This window comes from Marmota monax, unplaced genomic scaffold (assembly GCF_021218885.2).
Source record: "Marmota monax isolate L192 unplaced genomic scaffold, Marmota_monax_Labrador192_F-V1.1 WCK01_AAM20220418_F8-fsc00011, whole genome shotgun sequence".
NCBI classification, from domain to species: Eukaryota; Metazoa; Chordata; class Mammalia; order Rodentia; family Sciuridae; genus Marmota; species Marmota monax.
Window position 1 is genome coordinate 6010202 of NW_026693082.1, and position 20504 is coordinate 6030705.

Consider the following 20504-nt stretch of genomic DNA (forward strand, 5'->3'; position numbering starts at 1 on the left):
CTCTAAGCCAGGTTCAGCAGAGAGGTGATTTTTTTTTTCATGGTTACCTTGCCCTCTTTGACAGCATGAGGGGCCTCTGCCTGGGTAAACGCTCACGTGGTGCTTATGTGTGTGAGTCTGCCCTGGCAAGGGAGGTTATGCCAGCAATTGAAGGCTCAGGGAGGCCTGGTGTTCAGTGTTGGGGTGAGTAGACCTTCCAGAATTTAGGCCCCTGCTTGCACACTTCAAATATTCCGTGTCCCGAGTATTCCCTGAGTGTTTAGAGGACAGACAAGGGGAGCTGGGAATGGAACAGGAACCTTAGGGATACAGCAGCCCTTTGCCACCAGTGGTTGTCTCTTATTTTTTAATACCCACAGGGCAAGCGTACCCATTCCAAAAGTCACCTCTCGGCCTTAGAATGGTAACATTGCTGCTTCATTTTGTTTGCCTGCACATCTCTCTTTATACCAAAGATCCTGTTGACCTCTAAAGTTTGGTTATTGTACAGCCTTTGTAACGTACTCTTTTTTTTTTTATACAAAAGAAGTCTCACTGATTTTCTCTGCTCATCATTTCCCTTGCTCATTAAATGAATAGGACAAGTTTTCATGATTTTTCTACCTTCTCTACCGGGCTGCCTGGGGCCAGAGGGAGGGAATTTGGAGTGAATCTGTGGAATGTGGAAGGAAACCAATGTCACTGCTTTGTGTGGATATATAAGCCAGCTTGCTGACCACTCGTAGCATAAGTGATTGATGGGTACCATGGATTGAATTGTGGCTCCTTCAAAAATTCATCTATTTAAATCCCAACCCTCAGTGCCTAGAATGTGACTACATTTAGGTTCAGGGCCTTTAAAAAATTAATTGAGGTCATTACAGTGGGCCCTAATTCAAGATGACTGGTGTCCTTATAAAAAAGGAGGATTAGGGAAAACATAGACCAAGAGGTGGCCATATAAGGTCACAGCAATAGACTTATAAGACAAACATCTTGCCATCTTGCAAGCCAAAGACAGAAGCATCACAAGAACTCAATCCTGCAGACACACCTTGATCTTGGACTTCCAATCCCTATAACTGTGAGAAAATACATTTTTGTTGGTTATGTCTCCTGGCAGAAATGTTATAGTGGCTGTAGTAAGCTAATACAATAGATTTGCCTTCTCTGTGATCACAAGAAACAGGCCTCATTCATTCAATCATTCATTTAACAAAGCTACTGAGTGACTACCATGTATCAAGCAGTCTTCCAGCAAAGAGACAGCCCAAGTGTCCTATTTCATGGAGGTTACAATCTGGGGTGGAAGAAAGGCATGCAGAAAATAATCAAAATAAAATGAAATACTGATACGTCAGGTGGTAACAAGTGCTATGGGGAAGGCAGGTAATAGGGAAACAAAGAGCAGGAAAATTCGGTTTCTGTTCCCTATGGGTTTATTAGGAATGAACACACCAATGAGACATTTAAGGAAAGGTCTGAAAGAAATGAAGGGACAAGCCACACATTTATTTGAAAAAAAAAAAGGAGGTGGGAGCCACCTAGGACATGAGATTGAAGCAAAAATGGAGTAGCACGGGGAGGGGGGTTTGAAGGGCCACACAGTCCTGGGTAAGGGCTTTGGCTCATAAGGTAAACTATGAATAATTTCAATGTCAACACATTAGGTAACCTAGATGAAATATACACATTTCTAGAAAGAGCTGAGCTATAGTAACTGGCTTAAGAAGAAAAAAAATCAGAATATACCTATAACATGTAAAGAGTTAGAGTTATCAGTAATAAAAAATTTACTCAAAGAACAGTTAGGCTCAGATGGAAACACTGGTGAATTCTGCCAAACACTTTGAAGAATTAGCATACCAATCCTTCACAAACTTCCAAGAAAGAGAAAGGAGAAGACTTCCCAACTCACTCGAGGAGTCCAGTCCATCATCTGATGCCAGACTCAGATAAGTACATTCCAAGAAAATTCTAAGCCAGTATCTTTGGTGAATATGAATGCAAAAGTCCTCATCAAAATGCCAGCAAACTGAATCCAGCAACATATCAAAATACTTCTATCATAGGACCAAGTAGGATTTATCCCAGGAAGGCCAGGGTTGTTCAATACATGAAAATCAATGTAATAAACCATATCAGCACATCAAAGGGCAAGATATGATATCTCAATGAATGCAGAATTCAAAATGCAAAATTTATGCTCCCAAATCTACAAAATACTTTGGAAAGAAATTACAAAGAAGACATAAATAAATGAAAAGGCATTTTGTTTTAAAGATGGGAAGATTTAATCTAGTTAAGATGGCAATGCTTTGCAAATCAATGAACATATTCAATGTAATATTTTTTAATCAAAACCTTGGGTGCCTTTTTTTCCCCAGAAATTGGTTCAATACTAAGATTCATATGGGAATGCAAGAAACTCAGAATAGCCAAAACAAACTTGAAGAAGAAGAAAATTGAAGAACTCACTTTTCCCAACTTTAAAACTTATTACAAAATGATAGTGAATAACACAGTGTGGAGATGGTATGAAGTAGATGTATAGCAATAGGGAGTTAAGAAATAATTGGGAATCAAGAAATAAACCCTCATCTTTATGGTCATTTGACTTACAACAAAAATGTGAAGACCATTCAATGGGAAAAGAATAATCTCTTCAGTAAATTTGCTGGGTCAGTTGGTTATCCACATTAAAAAAAAAGAAGAACAAGATAAAGTTGGATTCCTGCCTCTTACCATATGTAAAAATGAGCTTAAATGGATCATAGACCTGACTATAAGTGCAAAACCATAAAACTCCGAGTGAAACATATGAGTAAATCTTCATGATGTTGGATCGGGAATGATTTCTTGGATATGACACCAAAAGCACAAGAAACAAAAGAAAAAACATTAGACTTCATCAAAATTAGAAACATCAGTGCTTCAAAAGGCATACCATTCATAAAAAGAATAGACAACCTACATAAATGGGGAAAATATTGTGAGTCACATATCTGACGAGGAACTTGCATCTAGGATATAAAGAACTCTTAATGCTCAGCCATATAAAAAAATAACCCAATTAAAAATGGGCAAAGGATTTGAATGAACATTTCTTCAAAAGTAGCCATAAGTAGATGACGAGATGCTCAACCTCATTAGCCATAGGATTCATTAGCCATGAGGATGGCTAAAATCAAAATATAGACAATAACAAATGTGGACAAGAATGAGAAGAAATTTCAAACCTTACACGTTGCTAGTAGAAATTTTGAATTATTTTGAAAAACATTTTGGCAGTTCCCACATGTTAATTATTGAGTGGCCATGTAACCAGCAATTCTAGTCCCAGGGTTATACCCCTGAGAATTGAAAACATGTTCACACCAATATTTATATTTGAATCCTCATAGCAGCATTGTTTATAATAGCCAAGAAGAAGAAATAAAATGCATGTCCATCACCTAGTGAATGAGTAAACAAAATGTGGAACATCTATACATTGGCCAAGTTTAACAACAACAACAACAAAATACTGATATGTGTTACAACGTGGGTGGACCTTGAAGATGTTGTGTTAAGCCAAAGCAAGCCTTCTATTATATTATTCCATTTATATGAAATGTCTAGAAGAGGTCAAGACATAGTGACAGAAAGAAGTTCAGTAGTTGGCAGAGGCTGGAATGAGGTATGAATAAGGGTGATTGGTAATGGGTAAGGTTTTAGAGGAGGGTGGCAAAAATGCTTAAAAATTAGGTAGTGGTGATGCTCGCACAACTCTGTGAATACACTGAAGACCTCTGAACAGCACACCTTAACAACGTGTTGTGATATGTCAATTCTATCTCAATAAGGCTGTTTTTTAAAGAGTAGGGCAAGAGTCAAGATCAACACCAAGGCTTGGGGTCTGAGCCAAAAATTGAGACAGGGATTATGGTGGGCGAGAGAGACAGGAGACCGGGAGCTCAATTGTGGATGTGTTGGATAGAGTCGTCCTGAGTCTAGGGGAGATGTCAGGGCCAGAGATATAAATTTGGGAGTCATTAGCATTTAGATGGAATTTGAAGCCTTGAATCGGAACTGAGATCACAAAGGGAATGAGAGTCAACAGAGGAGGAAAAAACTCTCTAAAGACCAAGTGCCGGGGCCCTGTGATGTGCTAGGATTTTCCACTGGGGGGGGGCGGGTCCAATATGGCTCCTGTATAGGGAGCTTGGAATCCATCTCATGATGATGATGAGATATTCTAAATAAAACCAGCTGTCAAGATCATAGTCAGCGACATTCAGGGCCCAAACTCAATTCAGTCTTCTGAGCAAACTTGATTAAAATGGTAAGATTTATGAACTTTGGCTTTTGATTTATTTTGAAAAATCAAATTAATCCAAAGGCATCATCCAGAGTCACAAAGTGGGGAGGCTTCATATTTTTAATGAGATTTTTAAATTTTTTCCCCCAAACTTACGGCCCTCAGATAATCATAATTCTGTATGTGGGGACACGTCTTCTATCCTATTTTCTTTTCCTAGTGCTTCTCCATTTTCTTCCAATCTAAACTCATGATTACAAGATTAGCATCTTGCCTGTGATGATTCAGGCATATTGAATCACTTCCCAATGTGTATTTAAAATATATTGAAATCCTATCTTGGAAATATGGTGTGTAAGTTATTTCAGAATATATTATTCCTATCAAATAAAAACTAATCAAGTAAGAGCCAAATAGCTAGATTTCTAGCATGCCTGATCAGATAGTCCTCATTCTTTGAATTGATTTTTCAACCCAAATATTTTACTCCTTTAAATCATGGGGACACACAAGACATTTGAGGAGTCTCCTGGTTTCTGGCACTCTCTAAACGAGAGTAAAGTGACAGATTCAGATTTTCTTTTTCACTTGTTGTTTTCTGTAGTTCTAACATTGAAAATCACAAAGAGGGCTGTTTTGAGTCAACTGGAATTAGGATGGAAAGTTATTTCTCAAAAAGAAGTTAGCATGGTGTACTACTTAGCATAAGCAGGATGGAATAAACCAGTGCCTTATTTTCTACAGGTTAAAACAACAGAAGTTTGTTTCCGCAGCAATCTGTGGTCAGTGGTCCTGGTGAGTGGGTGCTTTTTCTCCCACTCAAGGGACAAGCTCCCTCCAGCTGGTGGCCCCACCCTGACTTAGGTTCTCGGGACTCTTCATCCCCATGCCAGGGGTGTAAGAACAGAGAAGGCACACCTTCTTCTTCTAGATCCCAGCCAGAAATGACACACATCACCTCTCCCAGTCCATGACCACCCTTGGATGAATGGGAGACTGGGAAATGCCTTAATTTGGAAATCATCTTCCAGCAATAACTCCACCTGTGGATAAAGAACTATGGATTTAGGGGATGGAGGGTAGAAAGCTTTGGAGACATGCAACTTTTGAGTTTAAAGTACAAACCTAGCACAAACCATGTTACTGTGGGTGAATTATTGGATCCTTTTGAACTCAGCAACTGAATTTTGAACATTGGCTTAATCTTCTCCAAAATGGGAGAAAGATCCACCTCATAGGGTAGTCATGCTCACAAAAGGCAATGCAGAAATCGTACTCGCCAAAGAGTAGCTTTACCAGGTAAGACTCTTTTGAGCCTGAGAGACACATCTAATGCAAATAGGTTAAGCTTTCAAGGGAGAATTGGATGGTTGTTGAACTCAGATTATTGGACAGACAGCCTCTTGGGCAGCAGGGTGCAGAGATGATACTCTCTGCCTGTGCTTCTCTCTTCTGCTCTTGGTACACCTTGACCTCATTGGCTCCTACTGCAGAAATCTTTTCTCCCTCCAAATGGTAAGGAACAGAGATGCCCATAATCTAAAATTTACATTCAGACTCCAGTTTTACTAACAGGCCCATCCTGGAAAATCAGACGGAATGACACAAATTGGCCAGAGGTGAGTGCCATGTCTCTTGCCTGAAGTCAGAGAGGCCAATCTCTGGACAGGAAGATGCTGGACAGACACCAGGCAAGTCAGTGATAGCCAATTTGTGGTAGCTATTTTTATCCTCTGGGGATTTGATGCCAATTTGATGAGTCAACCTCAACTTCAGTTTGAAGAGTTTATCTCTACTTTTCCCTTCTTGGACTTTAGCAGGCAACCTTGTGCATCCTCCCACCTGAGATAACTGTTCCTGAGCGCCAGAATTATCTATGTGCTCCTGCCCCTCATCAAAATCTCTTCTTCCGTAAATTTATGTGTTAGTGTATTTTCTGTTGCTATAATAAAATACTTGATATTAGATAATTTGTAAAGCATAGAGGTTTTCCTAGCTCATGCTTGTCAGGTTAGGAAGCCCAAGAGCATGGCACTTGCATCTGATAAAGGCCTTCTTGCTGCACAACATGGTGGAGAGTATCATATGGTAAGACAGAGCAAGCATGCTAACGTGGGTCTCTCTCTCTCATTAGGAAGTCACTAATGCTTTATAAGAACCCCATGATCATGCCTAATCCTAATTACCTCCCAAGTCGTACCTCCAAGTACCATTAACATACTAATTTAGGGATTAAGTTTGGAACACACATTTTGGGAGAAACATTCAAACCCCAGCTACTGATGTCATGAGGTGAGAAGAAATCAACGGATAAGTGGGTTCCCATGGAGACGTTAAGTGACTGATAACAGCTGCACGTCTTACCTTTCTATCAAGGAAAATGAGCATCTTCAACCAACCAACCAATATTACAGAAAGGAGAGAGGATGCCCCTTGAACTAGCTGGCCCTCGGGGATACCTTTTTCTGTGGGATTGTTTGATTTGGGTCACCATTGTGGCTCCCATGCTGACCCCCTAGGGGGCACAGCTTCCCCCCTTTTATGCCATGCCTAGAAGTACAGATGAAAAGACAGGCTGGAACTTAGGTAATCCGTTTGCTAACTGCTGGGAGAACCAATGGGAAGAAAGCACAGAGTGTAAATACAGCAGTGTAGACTAGTTGAGGAGGTAAAGGCTTAAATTGCATCATAGCTAACTGGCTTCCTGGAACTCCATGGAGAAAAGAAGCCCCGTCCAACCACATCCCACCCTCTCTCAACCTTGGGTTTCTCTGTGCTGCTCTGAAGGCCGGTGGGCCTGGGCCTGCGGGTGATTTCTGGTTTAGCTATTTATTAACTCTTTAAATTCGGGAGAGTTCTTTAACTTCACTAGGACTCAACAGATAATCTTTGCCTCCCAGAGTTGGTTTATGAGAGCATGGATTTACTAGAGCTGTGCTGTAGTTTGGACCCTAAGTGTCCAGCAATAGTTCATGTATTAAATTCTTGTTCCCAGAATGCCATAGGAGGAGGTGGAACCTTTAAGAGGGGTGCCTCGTGGGAGGTCTTTCATCATGGGAGGGGTGTGCCCGTGGAGGGGATTGTGGGACCCGCCCTCCTCCTTCCTCCCTTTTGTTCCACCACACACTCCTGTGATGATGTGCTGCCTCGCACAGTTCTAAAAACAGCAAGGCCAAGCTATGATGGACGAGAACCTTCCAAACTGTGAGCCAGGATACACATTTTCTCTTTATAAGTTGATTTTCTCAGGTGTCTGTTAGAAACCTAACATGGGTTGACTAACAAGGTACCCCAGATTGGGTAGATTAAACACGAGAAATGTCTGGTCTCGCAATGAAGGAGGCTGGAAGTCTGAGATCAAGGTGTCTATAGGGTTGGTTCCTCCTGGGGGCTGTGGAGAGTTCCAGGACTCTTGTCCAGCTTCTGGCAGCTTGCTGGTGATCTCTGGCATTCTTTGGCTTAGAGATGCATCTCCCCAATCTCTGCCTTCATCTTTACTCGACTTTCTCCATCTCTACACTTCCCTCTTCTTACAAAGACACCAGTCATATTGGTTTTAGGGGCCCAGCAGGACCTCATCTCAACTGATTTTATTTGCAATGACCCCATTTCCCAATAAGACTCTAGTCAAATATAAATTTGGGAGGGACACAATTCAGCCTATAACAGAGTAAATAAGAAAATGCACGTAAAGCAGCCGACATAACATCAGATGTGTGTTAGCTGACGAATCACCATTGCCTTAATGACAATTATGATCTTCCCAGTTTTATGCCTGGCCCCTCTGCTCCTCCCCAGCCCCCACGGCTCTCACAGACCTTGCCAGGTCACAGTACACTAAGATAATACAAGAGCCACGGCATGATTTGCACACCCACCTTAATAAATGACAGACGATAACGTTATCATTCTAATCATGTTACACCATTACTTTGTTTAAACCTTGACGGTAAACATTGTGTTTTTAAATTTTTTTTTAATTTCTTGCAACAGCTGTATAAGGGAAGTGCTATCATTATTTTTCCCATTTTGCAGATGAAGAAACGGAGGGAAAAAAAATGATAGGAACTTGCCCAAGGCCCCATGGCCATTTGGTAGGCTCTGAAACCCCGTGTCCTCAACCCTGAAGTTTGTTCCCTGTGTCTTCCAAATATCTGTCCAGTGACTGGTTTTGAGGATCTGTATTAAGAAATGGGGATGAAGATAGTTGTGTAACACAAATTGGATTCATGATTTCAGCTCCACTCTGACAGTTGGGTCCATGGGAAGAGATGTGACTGGTCATCCCTTGTAGGGGGAATAAATCACAGTCCCCCTCCTCGGGTCACTTCAGCATGGATCAGGAACACGGGCCTCACTCTGCCTCCTTGAGAAGCAACAAAAAAACTTCTCCTTTGGTGGGAGGGTCTGGGGCGGTGTTTTGAGTTGGTGGGACCAAACCAGACACCCCAGCAGACAGCAGCTGGGCACACAGCATAAAAGGCGACTCAAGCTCTATTGCTTGTCCCCTTTCCTCCTCAGATCTGGGATCTGGAGACCCACAGCTGCTTGTTTACAGCCTCCTCCAAAGCCAGCGGCATTCAGGGGGAGCTGGCAGCCTGCCTCTATCTCCCGGGTCCCCGAGCTCTGTGCGTGGCCGCCGACACCGTGGCACTCTTACACCTCAGAATGAGGTATGAAGCTGTTCTCTCAGCAGCAGGCACTCAGCTCTCCAGAGGGTTCTGCAGAGCCAGCTGTTGTCAGCCCCCTCTTAGCACTCTGTTGGGTCTCCACGGGGCCTCCCCACTGCAGGCCAGACCTGGGTCTGTAGCTCACAGTGAGTATTTGGTGAGCCCTCTTGAATATTTCCCTTTAATTACTCCAGCACCACCTTCTCATATTATCCAGAAGTCTGTGATCTACCTCTTAGGCCTGTCCCACCCACCTTTGTATTAAATTGTTCAAAAATTGATTATATAGGGGCTGCTTATCCAGACCAAAGACAGCGTCAGCCAAGCAGAGAGAGTTCTGGGGGTGCTGGTCAGCTCACCAATACTGTGGACTGTGGCCTCAGCTGTGCCCCATATCCCAGGCCCGTAAAGTGGGACAGCCATGCAGGGCAGCACATGCCCACATGAGACGGATCTGTATGGAGAAGCCCCTGAGTGGGCTTCCCCTGGCCAAGGCCTTGGTGTCCAGGAGTGTTAATGCTCAGGACGCAAGTCTTTTTGATTCTTTTGCAAACAAGTGCACTTGGTTTCTTTGGCACAGCTTTGCCAGGACACATGGCCTTGTCAAGGAAGACAGGTGCCTACCTGCCTGCCCTTCCACGCTCATGAAGTCCACTTAGCATTGAAACTGAGTCAGCTCCAGGTGTCTTTTTCTGCCCTTCCTGGGCTGAGATGTTCACTGGTGAGTTTGGAGTTATGCCTCTAACTCCAACCCTGAAGATGAGCAAGCAGGAAACTAGAAATGGGAAGGCTTTTCCCCCACGGCACAGGGGAGCCAGGAACAGAGCAGGGACTAGACTTCCAGTCTTTGGGTACCTGGTCTTTTCCCTGCACCTGCCATGCCCACTGACACAATGAAGATCTCTGAGACATCAAAGGGGAGAGGGGGCTTATGTTTAAACAACAACAACAGCAATCAGACAATTGGAGTCCTACTTCCTGGCTCCCTTCCCCAGGGCCTGCATAGAAGGCTGCCTTAGAGGGCCCTAAAAGGCCTTGCAGGCCCCGGATAAGTGGCTTCCCTCCTCTCGGGCTCTGCAGGGGAGGAACTCTACCCTGCAGCAGGCAGGGACAGCAGGGTGCAGCACCTACACTGTGCTTTGAGAGCTGACAGGCCTTCTGCATCCCAAAAGTGCAGACATCATGACAGCCAGCTCCTGGGGCTAGTGTGGCCCACTCTTACTCCCCCGTTATTCCTCTCTGGCCGCACCAACAAAACATTCCTCATGGGCACTTTCTCCCTCAGTGTTCAGCAATCCTGAGTCTAAAGTCAGTCGTATGTGTAATGCAAGATGAGGATGCAGGAAAGCTTTTCGAGTAAATATCATAGTTTGCATATTTCAAGTCCCATCTCTCTCATCAGGGTAACTGAATTTCCTGAGCCCCAAATCATGATGTGTGGCCTCACAAATATTTTTTTTCCTTGAATTGTGAACATAGAGTCTCAAAGACATTCCCTAGACTCAGCGATCGAATCACATGTTCAGAATTCACATTATGGAAAAGTGATCCCTTTGCACAATATCAGAACACCATGCAGAAGGCCAAAATGTGTGTCTCTGGTCTGTGGCCTTCCAAATCTGCTCACTGAGGTGGTGAAGCAGGCTTGCATGGACCAGGAGCGCCCAGGCAGGGCAACTGCCAAGTGATTGTTACCACTGGGCGCGGAAGCAATCTCAGGCTCTTCACTCAAGATGCCAAAACAACCAGCCCCAAACGGAAGCTTCAGTCAATCAAACTGCTGTTTGTTCTACATGATAGCACTGTGTAGAACAAACAGCCGGCTTGATTGATTTCTTTTGGAGCGAGTCACTGAAATTCCAATTCATGGCAAACATAGCCTCCATCTTCAGCACCAGCACTTAGGAGCCAGACAATGTCCCCCCCCACTACCCCCTAGCCCCGTTCCCTGCTGTCACTCAGGAGCTGTGTGACCTGGATTGAGTTACTTAGCTCTCATCAGTGAAGTGGGGAGCGTAGCTCTCTCTTCCCAAGGCTGGAAAGGGAAATGAGGTTATCTGCCAGGCCCAGAACTTTCTGTTTGCCCTGGGCTCCCTATGGACCTCCCTCTTCCACCTTCACTTCCCAAGCCCAGGGACCCTTCATGGAGAGGTTCTCAACATCCTTGTGCCAAATCCTAGTTTTCCTTGAAGAGGTTTTGGGGCATGATGTCTAGGGCTTCAGATCCATGGAAGGCTCAGCAGCAGTGCCTTGGGGCTACACAGCAGAGGGACAATAAAGAGAGATGGCAGAACAATGGCATGCAGCGCAGACATTCTGTATAAGTGCTCTCTGTGTGCCAAGCCCCTCCAGACTCTTCTATGTTCTTACCCCATTTATTTCTCACAAAATTTCCACAAGGGATTCCATTTTGCAAAAGAAGAAATTCGTTCAAAGGGGCCAGGGTACTTAAGCCTGGGGGCTCTCTGTTCTTTGTTCTGACCTCCTCAAGGTGGCTCCCAGGACAAGGCTCTGAGTGTTCAGATGTGCCCTTTGTACCTGGTACCCTTGGAGTTGTGCCACAGGGCTTCCCAGGATCTGCCTGGCCTCTTCCTCCTTGTGAGTAAGAAGTGCTGTTTTCTGGGCACAAGGGTTTACAAGTGGGATAACCCCTATGTGTTTTTTGGGGGAAAGGTCTGAGTTATTAGTGAAAAGACCCATTCTGTAATGCCACAAAATCACATTTCTCCTGCCTTCAACAGGAGACATGCCTCAGTTTTCCTGTTTAGCAGCTACTGTGGCTTACTGCTCCCAATTTTATATGTGCCATTTTGTGCTAATGACATTATGTTTTCTCATTGAATCCTCAAAACAACCCTTTAAAGTAGGTACCATTATCCCTATTTTACAGATAAGATTGGGATTCTAAGCAGTTAAGTGATTTTGACCTCAAAGTGACTTTGTAGCTATTCCTTAATGTGCCCTCCTGGGTACCTGTGTCATGAAGTGGCCTTAGGTTTTCACTGTCTCTCTTTTACCTGAGCAAGATCTGCCCCAGAGCCCCACCTGGCACTTTCCCACCAAGAACCCGTTGTGTGTTGCGGGTACAACTCAGCCTTCAGGCATGTGGTCAGCTGTTCAGAAGCATCTGTAAGTACCACTCCTGCTCTTCTAGGAATAATGTATTTGTGGGTGTGGGCCCGGCCTCTGTGTCTTCTCCTTAGAACTGAACAGTATGTTCTGGGGATTTTCCATCTCTGTAATAAACAAGGAGAGGCTAACTCTATTCTGTGAATGATCTGGTACCCTCAAGACATTCTCCTAGGAGAGTCAGATGGAGGAGCCTGCAGTTTCACCAGTGGCTTGCAGCATGAGCTATTCAGAAGGACCATTCTGGTAATATGGTTTCATTGAGATTCTCTTCCATAGTGTAAGACAAGGACTACCCAACCCCGTACTATCCCCCAATCCGTGTTGGTAGGGACAGACTTCTATGTCCACTTCCCCTCCTCCTAAAGGGTCCCTAAGGACCATACCATCTATATCCTTGATGAGTGGCACAGTATGAGCCCACTGGAGATGGGGACAATCAGTACTCATCGAATAAGGAAAAGACACACATCCTGTGATTCATCTTCTTATGTCCTTGTGCTAATGGGAGGGTACAGGCACACTCCAATTCCATGCATGATGTTTTGGTGTTCTGAATCTCCAAATATATCCATGTGTCATTGAATGACGGGATGTGTTCTTAGAAAAGGGGGGATGGCTATCTTATCATAGTGCAAACATATAGTTGCCCAAACCTAGATGATAGAGCTCCTATATGCCCAGGCCTTGTGTGGTTTACATTTATATGTGTGTATGTGTGTGTGATCGCCTATTTTTTTCCTGCAAAGATGTGTCCCCTATTTGGTCACAAGGAACAAACATCATAAGATTAAATCAATCACAGGAGAAAATTATGCTGTTGAGAGAGGTGGTGAACATGAGATAATGAGGCAGCCGCAGTGTCACCTGGCACGCTGTTGTACAACAAAAGTTTTTTCATAAGAGTATACACCAAAATAACAACCAAATGTGGCACAGAAATACAGAAGCCAGTAACATAGTTATTTATCATCATCAGAAGCATCACATTCTGCACATAATTGCATTTTCTATGCTTTTATATGTCTGGTGGCACAGGGGGCTGTTATACCTGTGTCACCACAAACATGTGAGTCACGTGTTACCCTAGGGCATTACAACAGCTATGATGTCACTGTGGGAGATAGGAATTTTTCGGCTCCATTACAATCTTATGGGACCTCTACTGGGCACGCAGTGGGGCAGGGGGTTGATGGAAACGTAGTTATGAAGCGCATGACTGTATTAGTTCAGTTGCTTTTTGAATCAATGACCTGGGTAGCTGTACAGGTGAGTGGCCAAGGCATGTGGCCTCGCCTTCTTTCCTGCTTCCTTCCAGAGCCAGGCCCACCAGTCTTCAGGGATTACGGCCTCAGGTGCATGCCCACGCCACCCCGCCAGTCCACTCCACACTCTGCAATTTCCTCCCCAGAGAGACTCTGTGGACCTCACCCAGGTTTTTGCCTGGTGATGAGTGATCACTATGATTTTAAGTATCAAAAAACTAAATTACCTGATCTGTGGGTCAGAAAGTGTTTACAATGACTCAGTCTCAATACATCTGAAAGAAGAGGAGTTCCTGCGTATTTGGGGTGCACACCCACCAGGGAGTATTCATCTTGCATATTTATCAGAACTTCCTGAGACTCCCTGAAGCACCCCATTTTACCTCCTCAGTAGCCTGCTCATCATGTCCAAGCTTTTCTATGTCTACCCCAGAATTTTCCTGCTTTTCCTACACACACCGCAGCCTTCACCCCCTTCCTGACCACCCATGTTCAGTACCCCCCACGATGGTGCAGGATTGTTTCAGAGAAGAGAGCCTCCTCTTCGGCAAGACAGTGAGGGAGCTTGAGCTCAGGGATCAGAGCCCCTGTGTCTCCCCCTTCTTCTTCAAGGCAAATACCAGCTCCTCTGAGAAAAGTTCTCAATCTCCCCCGCCTCACCCTACAGCCTAGGCTTCTAATTCTATGGGAACGCAGGCTGCCTCTTTCAATAACTTTGCTTTTAATAAGCATCCCTCCCCCTGGCAGTAGGTGGTAAGTAGATGTTGAATTGAGATATAAATATGCTTACAGCTATTGTAGTAGACACATGCTGGTAATAAACTCTCCAACGCTGAGTGAATTAAATTACTGATCTCAGTATGTGCGCACCTTGCGGATATGTTGCTGAGTGAAATCCTTGTAATGTCATTATGCCACTGTCACAATCCATAGCATCTAAACCACGTTACACACTTGACATTTATGGAGTAGGGAATATAACCCAAGATCTTCACAGAGCCAGGATTTATGAACATGGTGATACCACATTTTGTCCACTCATTCATATAAGCAGAAGCACTAAAGACCACCAAATTTTGGTGCCTCTGAAAATGTTTGAAAACAGCACAACGAAAATTCATAAATGTTTAATTCAATGCTATGTCATATTACATTCTAACTACGACTTAACTTATGTATATATAGTTATATATATGATATGGAAGCTTAGTTTATAAGAGTTACAGATAAATTGTCATCAACAGACCTTGAAACTATAACTATTTTAAAATTTAATATGAAAATTTTATTTAGCCATGCATGGTGGTGCTCATCTGTAATCCTAGCAGCCCAAGAGGCTGAGGCAGGAGGATCAAAGCCAACCTCAGCAACTTAGCAAAACCCTAAGCAACTCACTGAGACCCTGTCTCAAAAAAAATATATATATATAAAGGGATGTGGATGTGGCTCAGTGTTTAAGCACCCCTGGGTTCAGTTCTAGTACCAAAAAATTTTTCATTTAATTTTAATTAAGTTTTTAAATAAAAGATTAAAATTTTATATAACTTGGGATATGGTTACATTTTACTATGTGTGATTTGATGGTGTTTCCAAAAGGAAGAATAACTTGGGTTGATGAGATTCTCAAAGGACCTGCTATGTATGAAATTCTTCTTACAAAGAAAGAGCAAGTAGGCATACCTGAAAACATGTGGCTTTTCTTTAGACTTTTCTTGATTCTATAAATAAAACTCTGAAGTCATTTGGAGGGATATTTCCATTTTTCACGCCAGTCTTTTCACTTTCAGATAGCTTCCTTTGAGGGACTTTGAAAATTTGCTCTCAAAGATAGGTCTGTTTAATCGCATAATGGGGGCCCAAGAGGTGGATGAAGAAGGAGGGTTCCCCTTGGGTGTGGGTCCTGGGCTCTTTGGTTCATTCTTCCAAGCCAGGCCTCACCACCAGCTGATAGGTACTTCGTTCAAGTCTGGTCCCCAACCATATTACCGAGGAATGCAGGCTGTGGAACTCTGGTTTATATGCAAATGGTTGACAGCTGTAAAGTGAATCCCAGCTGCGCCAAGGGTCTATTGCAATGTTATAGGGAAGAGATGAATGTACCTGAGTGGCAGGCACCTCTAGGGACCTCGACCTTGCAGGGGGAAAGAAGCCAAGCGTGCGCCACTGGAAATCTGTTCTCAGGCATTTAAAATCCTGAGACAATGGGAGAACAACACCTTCTGGCTTCTGGCTTGGAGACCTAGAACTTTCTCTCAATGAAGGGCACTTCCTCTTCTACAAAGTGGCAGGATAGAAGGAATATTCCCTAGTCCTGAGAAAAGATGCACCCCCTTGGGATTTCTGTCCCCACAATCACATGGTCTCGTAGAGATTTTGCAAGTCAGAGAACTCTGGGTGTGTCTCCAGGAAGGCTATCCCAGGAGAAGCCTTCCTGAGGGGGCGTTCACATCAACCAGTCACAAAAGATGCTACTGGGGCTCTCTTGAGGAATATGGGACTGAAGGAAAGTAATTGAAAGCCTGAAACTCATCGGACCAAGTAACACAGTAAGTCCCAGGGCTTAGAAGATGTAGCCACCCCCAAAATATCACTTTCTTGTTCACCTTTGCCCTCACGGTGAATAAATTTTGCACCTTAAAATTCAATGCACGCCTATATTCTCTGAGCCTAGATGGTTAGAGTTGTAACCTTGCTTTTGAAATCTTCCAAACTTCTCACTGAGATATGGGCTGAACTGCATAACCTCAAGTTCATGTTCAAGTTCTAATCCCAGTCCCTCAGAATGTGGCTGTATTTGGAGGAAGGACCTTTATTTCATATTTACCTTTTTATTTTGAACTGGGACATAAAACATAAAACTTTTTATAGTAATATGGCAACATGTGATATTTTAAAGACCTATCTCTTTAAACATGTATCTTTTTTTTTTTTCTGGTGAAAACACTCAAACTCCTTTCTTCTAGCTTTTTGAAACGTACATCAGATTATTCTTATCTGTAGTCACCCTACTGTGCAATAGCACTCCAGAACTTCTTGCTTCTAACTGTAACTCAGCACCCATTCTACTGTAACTCAGTACCCCATCCCTCCATTCCCTCTCTTTTCTCCAACCTTGGTACCCACCATTCTACTCTCAACTCCTAGATCTATATTTTTAGATTCCACATACAAATCATATGGTACTTGTGTTTCAGTGCCTGTCTTACTTCACTTAGTATAATGATCTCCAGTTCCATCCATGTTGTCACAAATGATTGAATTTCATTCCTTTTTATGGCTGAATAGTATTCCATTTTATAGATGTACAACATTTTCTTTATTTATCCATCAATAAATGAACACTTGAGCTGATTCCTTGTCTTGGCAATCATGAATAGTGCTGCAGTAAAATGGGAGTACAGAGGTCTCTTCAACATACTGATGTCCATTCATTTATGCATATATATATATATATATATATATATATATATATACATACATATATACAAATGTGTGTGTATATATATATATATATATATATATATATATATACACACACACACACACCTAGTCACCTAGTAATGTCATTGTTAGATCATTTGGCAGTTCCGGTTTTAATTTTTTAAGGAACATACATATTGTTTGTCATAATGGGTGTACTGATTTTCATTCCCACCAACAGTATGCAAAGGTTCCCTTTCAGAGATAGGATCTTTAATGAAGTGACAAAGTTAAAAGAAAGCCAACAGGGTGGATCAGTCTGACTAGTATCCTTTTAAGAGGAGACTGGAACCTAGAAAGAGACCAGATATGTGCATGCACAGAGGAAAGACTGCATAAGGACACAGCAAGGAGGTGCTTCTTTGAGCCAAGGAGAGAGGCCTCCAGAGAAACCAACCTTGCTGGTACCTGGACCTTGAACACTCAGCCTTCAGACTGAGACAGTAAATGTCTATTGTAGAAGCCGCCTAGTCTGAGGTGCTTTGTCATGGCAGCCACAGCAAAGGAATACACTGGGGTGAGCCAACTTGGGCTGGAAATACAGATACCTTCAGAGTCAATTTGTATCTTTTATATCTACGATGTTAAACTTCTGAATGCAAATTCCCTTCCATTTTGATAGCCATTATCTCTCAGTTATTTTTCCCCCCATTTTTAAATCCAGATAGTGAAAGTATGGGACTTTGAAACAGGAAGACAGTTGTCTGAATTTTGGGGGGCTCACGGCAATGCTGGGATTACTTGTCTGACCTTTGACTCCAGCGGAAGAAGGTAAGTGCCTTGTCCAGTGTTGTTGACCAATGGGCAGGTGACCCCTACCATGTCCTCCTAAGGGACCACTCTGTTTTCTAGGCTAGTGACCGGGGGCAGAGACGGCTGTCTGAAAATATGGAGCTACAATAATGGACACTGTCTACACACCCTGAAACACGGTAAGTGATGCTGGGGTATTCCAAGTGGTCCCCCTAAAATATGGATGCAAGATTAGTTGTAAATGTAAAAGAAATCAAATGAGATTGATCTAGAATTTGTATACCAACCCCACACCCTTTTTCTCAGTCATATTACAATACTCCATGACTCAGAACTCATGCTTCATAGGGATGCAACCCCATAAGTCAAAATCTAGATTAACAAATTATAGGCAAGTATCTTGTTGGATTTCCTCCTTCCCAAGGCTGCTCACTCCACCCATTCATTCACTCTGTCTGTTCTTGGCAAAATTTCCCTGCTTCTGGCTTTGAAATTTCCTGCAATGTCGATAAAACGCAAACATTCTTCAACTATCACTGGAGAATAAATGAAGTCCAAGTAAAAGAGACAAAAAGTGATCAAAGCCATGATACTGAAGCCGCGAGTCTGTGTTTTCTAGCCCTGCGGTGACTTCTGTGCATTCATTTACTTGTTCGTTCCTCCACTAGGAAGCGCCACGTTCTCCTAGGGACCTATCAGGAGAGGCTGGCCCCTTCCCATAGCTGAGCAATGGGCAGAATCAGAATCATAGGACAAGGAGGGCAGCAATAAACCAACAGTGCTTAAACGACTTCAAAGACATTTAACTGTGATCTGGAAGCTAGAAAGTCAATGCTAAAATCTCCCCCAGCATCAGGAAATCAGCTGATTCGAGAATTGATAAGAAAACTCTTCACTATAAAATAGTATTATTTTCTTTCTAGATGAAAAACAAAGTGAAGTCTGCGATTGTACCTACATGGAGGTGAACCAAAATAAGTGAGTTAAACTCAGCTGTAGTAGGAGAGGTGTTTTATTTAGTGGAGTATCATTTTCTGGCTTAAAATTTCGTCCTAGGGGAAGACATCAAAACAGTGCAGGGAATTTTCCAGAAGAAAACATGTCAAAACATTTCTGAGGACTCTGGTTGTCTGTCTGGTGCCAATTTAGGCAATAAGGCTTTTTCTGGAACATTGGAGCAATTCTCTGCACATTTTGACAACTGTTTAGAAATACAGGGAGAAAGCACGACACCTCCCTACCTAATGCTTTATGAAGGAATAAATCAGAGACTGGAGCAATTAAATTCAACCCCCACAAATCAAAGAACAAAAATTCAATAAAAATTCCCTCCTGAACATTACAAGGTGAAGCAGTTTGTGGACAGTTTCCATTCATACCCTTGTCTCCAGGGATCCACTGTGCCCTGGGGATCAGGTCATCCTCCGGAAGGCAGCTGTGCATGAAGGAGCTTTTGTTGATCTCAGAAATGATGGGATGTCCTGTTTCTATTTCCTGATCTTTCAAGCACCAGTTCAAAGACAGACCCTAATTTATCAAATCACATTCCTCTTGTTCTCAAAAGAAACAGAAGCGCTTATATTCTTCTTTTAATGATTCTTTTTTATTGGTTCTTTTTAGTTACACATGACAGTGGAATTCATTTTGATATAATTATACGAGCATGGAATATGTCTTATTCTAATTAGGACCTCATTCTTGTGGCTGTACGTGATGGTGGGATTCACCGTGTGCATATTCATATATGTATATAGGAAAGTTATGTCAGATTTATTCCTCTATCTTTCCTATTCCCCTCCCTTCCCTTCATTTCCCTTAGTCTAATCTACTAAACTTATATTCTCCCCCATCCCACCCATTGTAGGTTAGCATCCACATATCAGCAAGAATATTCAACCTTTGGTTTTGGGGGATTGGCTTACTTCACTTAGCATGATAGTCTCCAGAGCCATCCATTTACTGGCAAATGTTATAAAGTCATTATTCTTAGTAGCTGAGTAATACTCCATTTGTGTATATATCACATTTTCTTTATACATTCATGTATTGACGGGCACCTAGATTGGCTTCATAGCTTAGCTATTGTAAACTGAGCTGCTATGAACATTGTTGTGGCTGTGTCACTGGAGTATGCTGACTTTAAATCCTTTGGATATATACTGAAGAATGGGATAGCTGGGCCAAATAAATGGTGGTTCCATGCCTAGTTTTATGAGGAATCTCCATATTTCTTTACAGAATGGCTGCACCAAGTTGCAGTCCCATCAACAATGTATGAGTGAACCCTTTTCCCCACATCCTCATCAATATTCACTGTTACTTGTATTCTTGATAATTGCCACTCTGACAGGAGTGAGATGAAATCTCAGTGTAGTTTTAATTTGAATTTGTCTAATTGCTAGAGAGGTTGAATATTTTTTCATATATTTGTGAACCGATTGTGTTTCTTCTTGTGTGAAGTGTTTGTTCAGTTCCTTTGTCCACTTACTGATTGTGTTATTTGGGGTTTTTGCTGTTGTGTTTTTTGAGTTCTTTGTATACCTTAGAGATTAATGTCCTATCTGAGGTGCAGGTGGCAAAGATTTTCTCCATTCTGTAGGCTCTCTCTTCACATTCTTGATTGTTTCCTTTGCTATGAAGAAGCTTTTTAGTTTGATGCCATCCCATTTATTGATTTTTTTTTTTTTTTTTGCTTCTTGTGCTTTAGGAGTTTTGTTAAGGAAGTCGGTTCCTAAGCTGACATGTTGGAGAATTGGGCCTACATTTTCTTCTAGCAGGTGCACAGTTTCTGGTGTAATGCCTAGGTCTTTGATGCACTTTGAGTTGATTTTTGTGCAAGGGTTAAATTTCATTCTCTTACATATGGATTTCCAGTTTTCCCAGAAGCATTTGTTGCAGAGGCTATCTTTTCTCCAGTGAATGTTCATT

At 42.6% G+C, this 20504-nt stretch overlaps 1 protein-coding gene across 1 annotated transcript in view; it reads left to right on the forward strand.

Annotated features, from left to right (window-relative positions):
* Positions 1 to 20504, forward strand: part of LOC124098992 (WD repeat-containing protein on Y chromosome-like) — a 58117-nt gene that overhangs the window by 14280 nt on the left and 23333 nt on the right. Inside the window, exons 5-9 of the mRNA XM_046453954.2 lie at positions 8801 to 8952; positions 11976 to 12078; positions 17488 to 17594; positions 17676 to 17755; positions 18500 to 18554. Of these exons, the coding sequence (XP_046309910.2) occupies positions 8801 to 8952; positions 11976 to 12078; positions 17488 to 17594; positions 17676 to 17755; positions 18500 to 18554 (497 nt within the window). The remainder of the gene's footprint in view (positions 1 to 8800; positions 8953 to 11975; positions 12079 to 17487; positions 17595 to 17675; positions 17756 to 18499; positions 18555 to 20504) is intronic.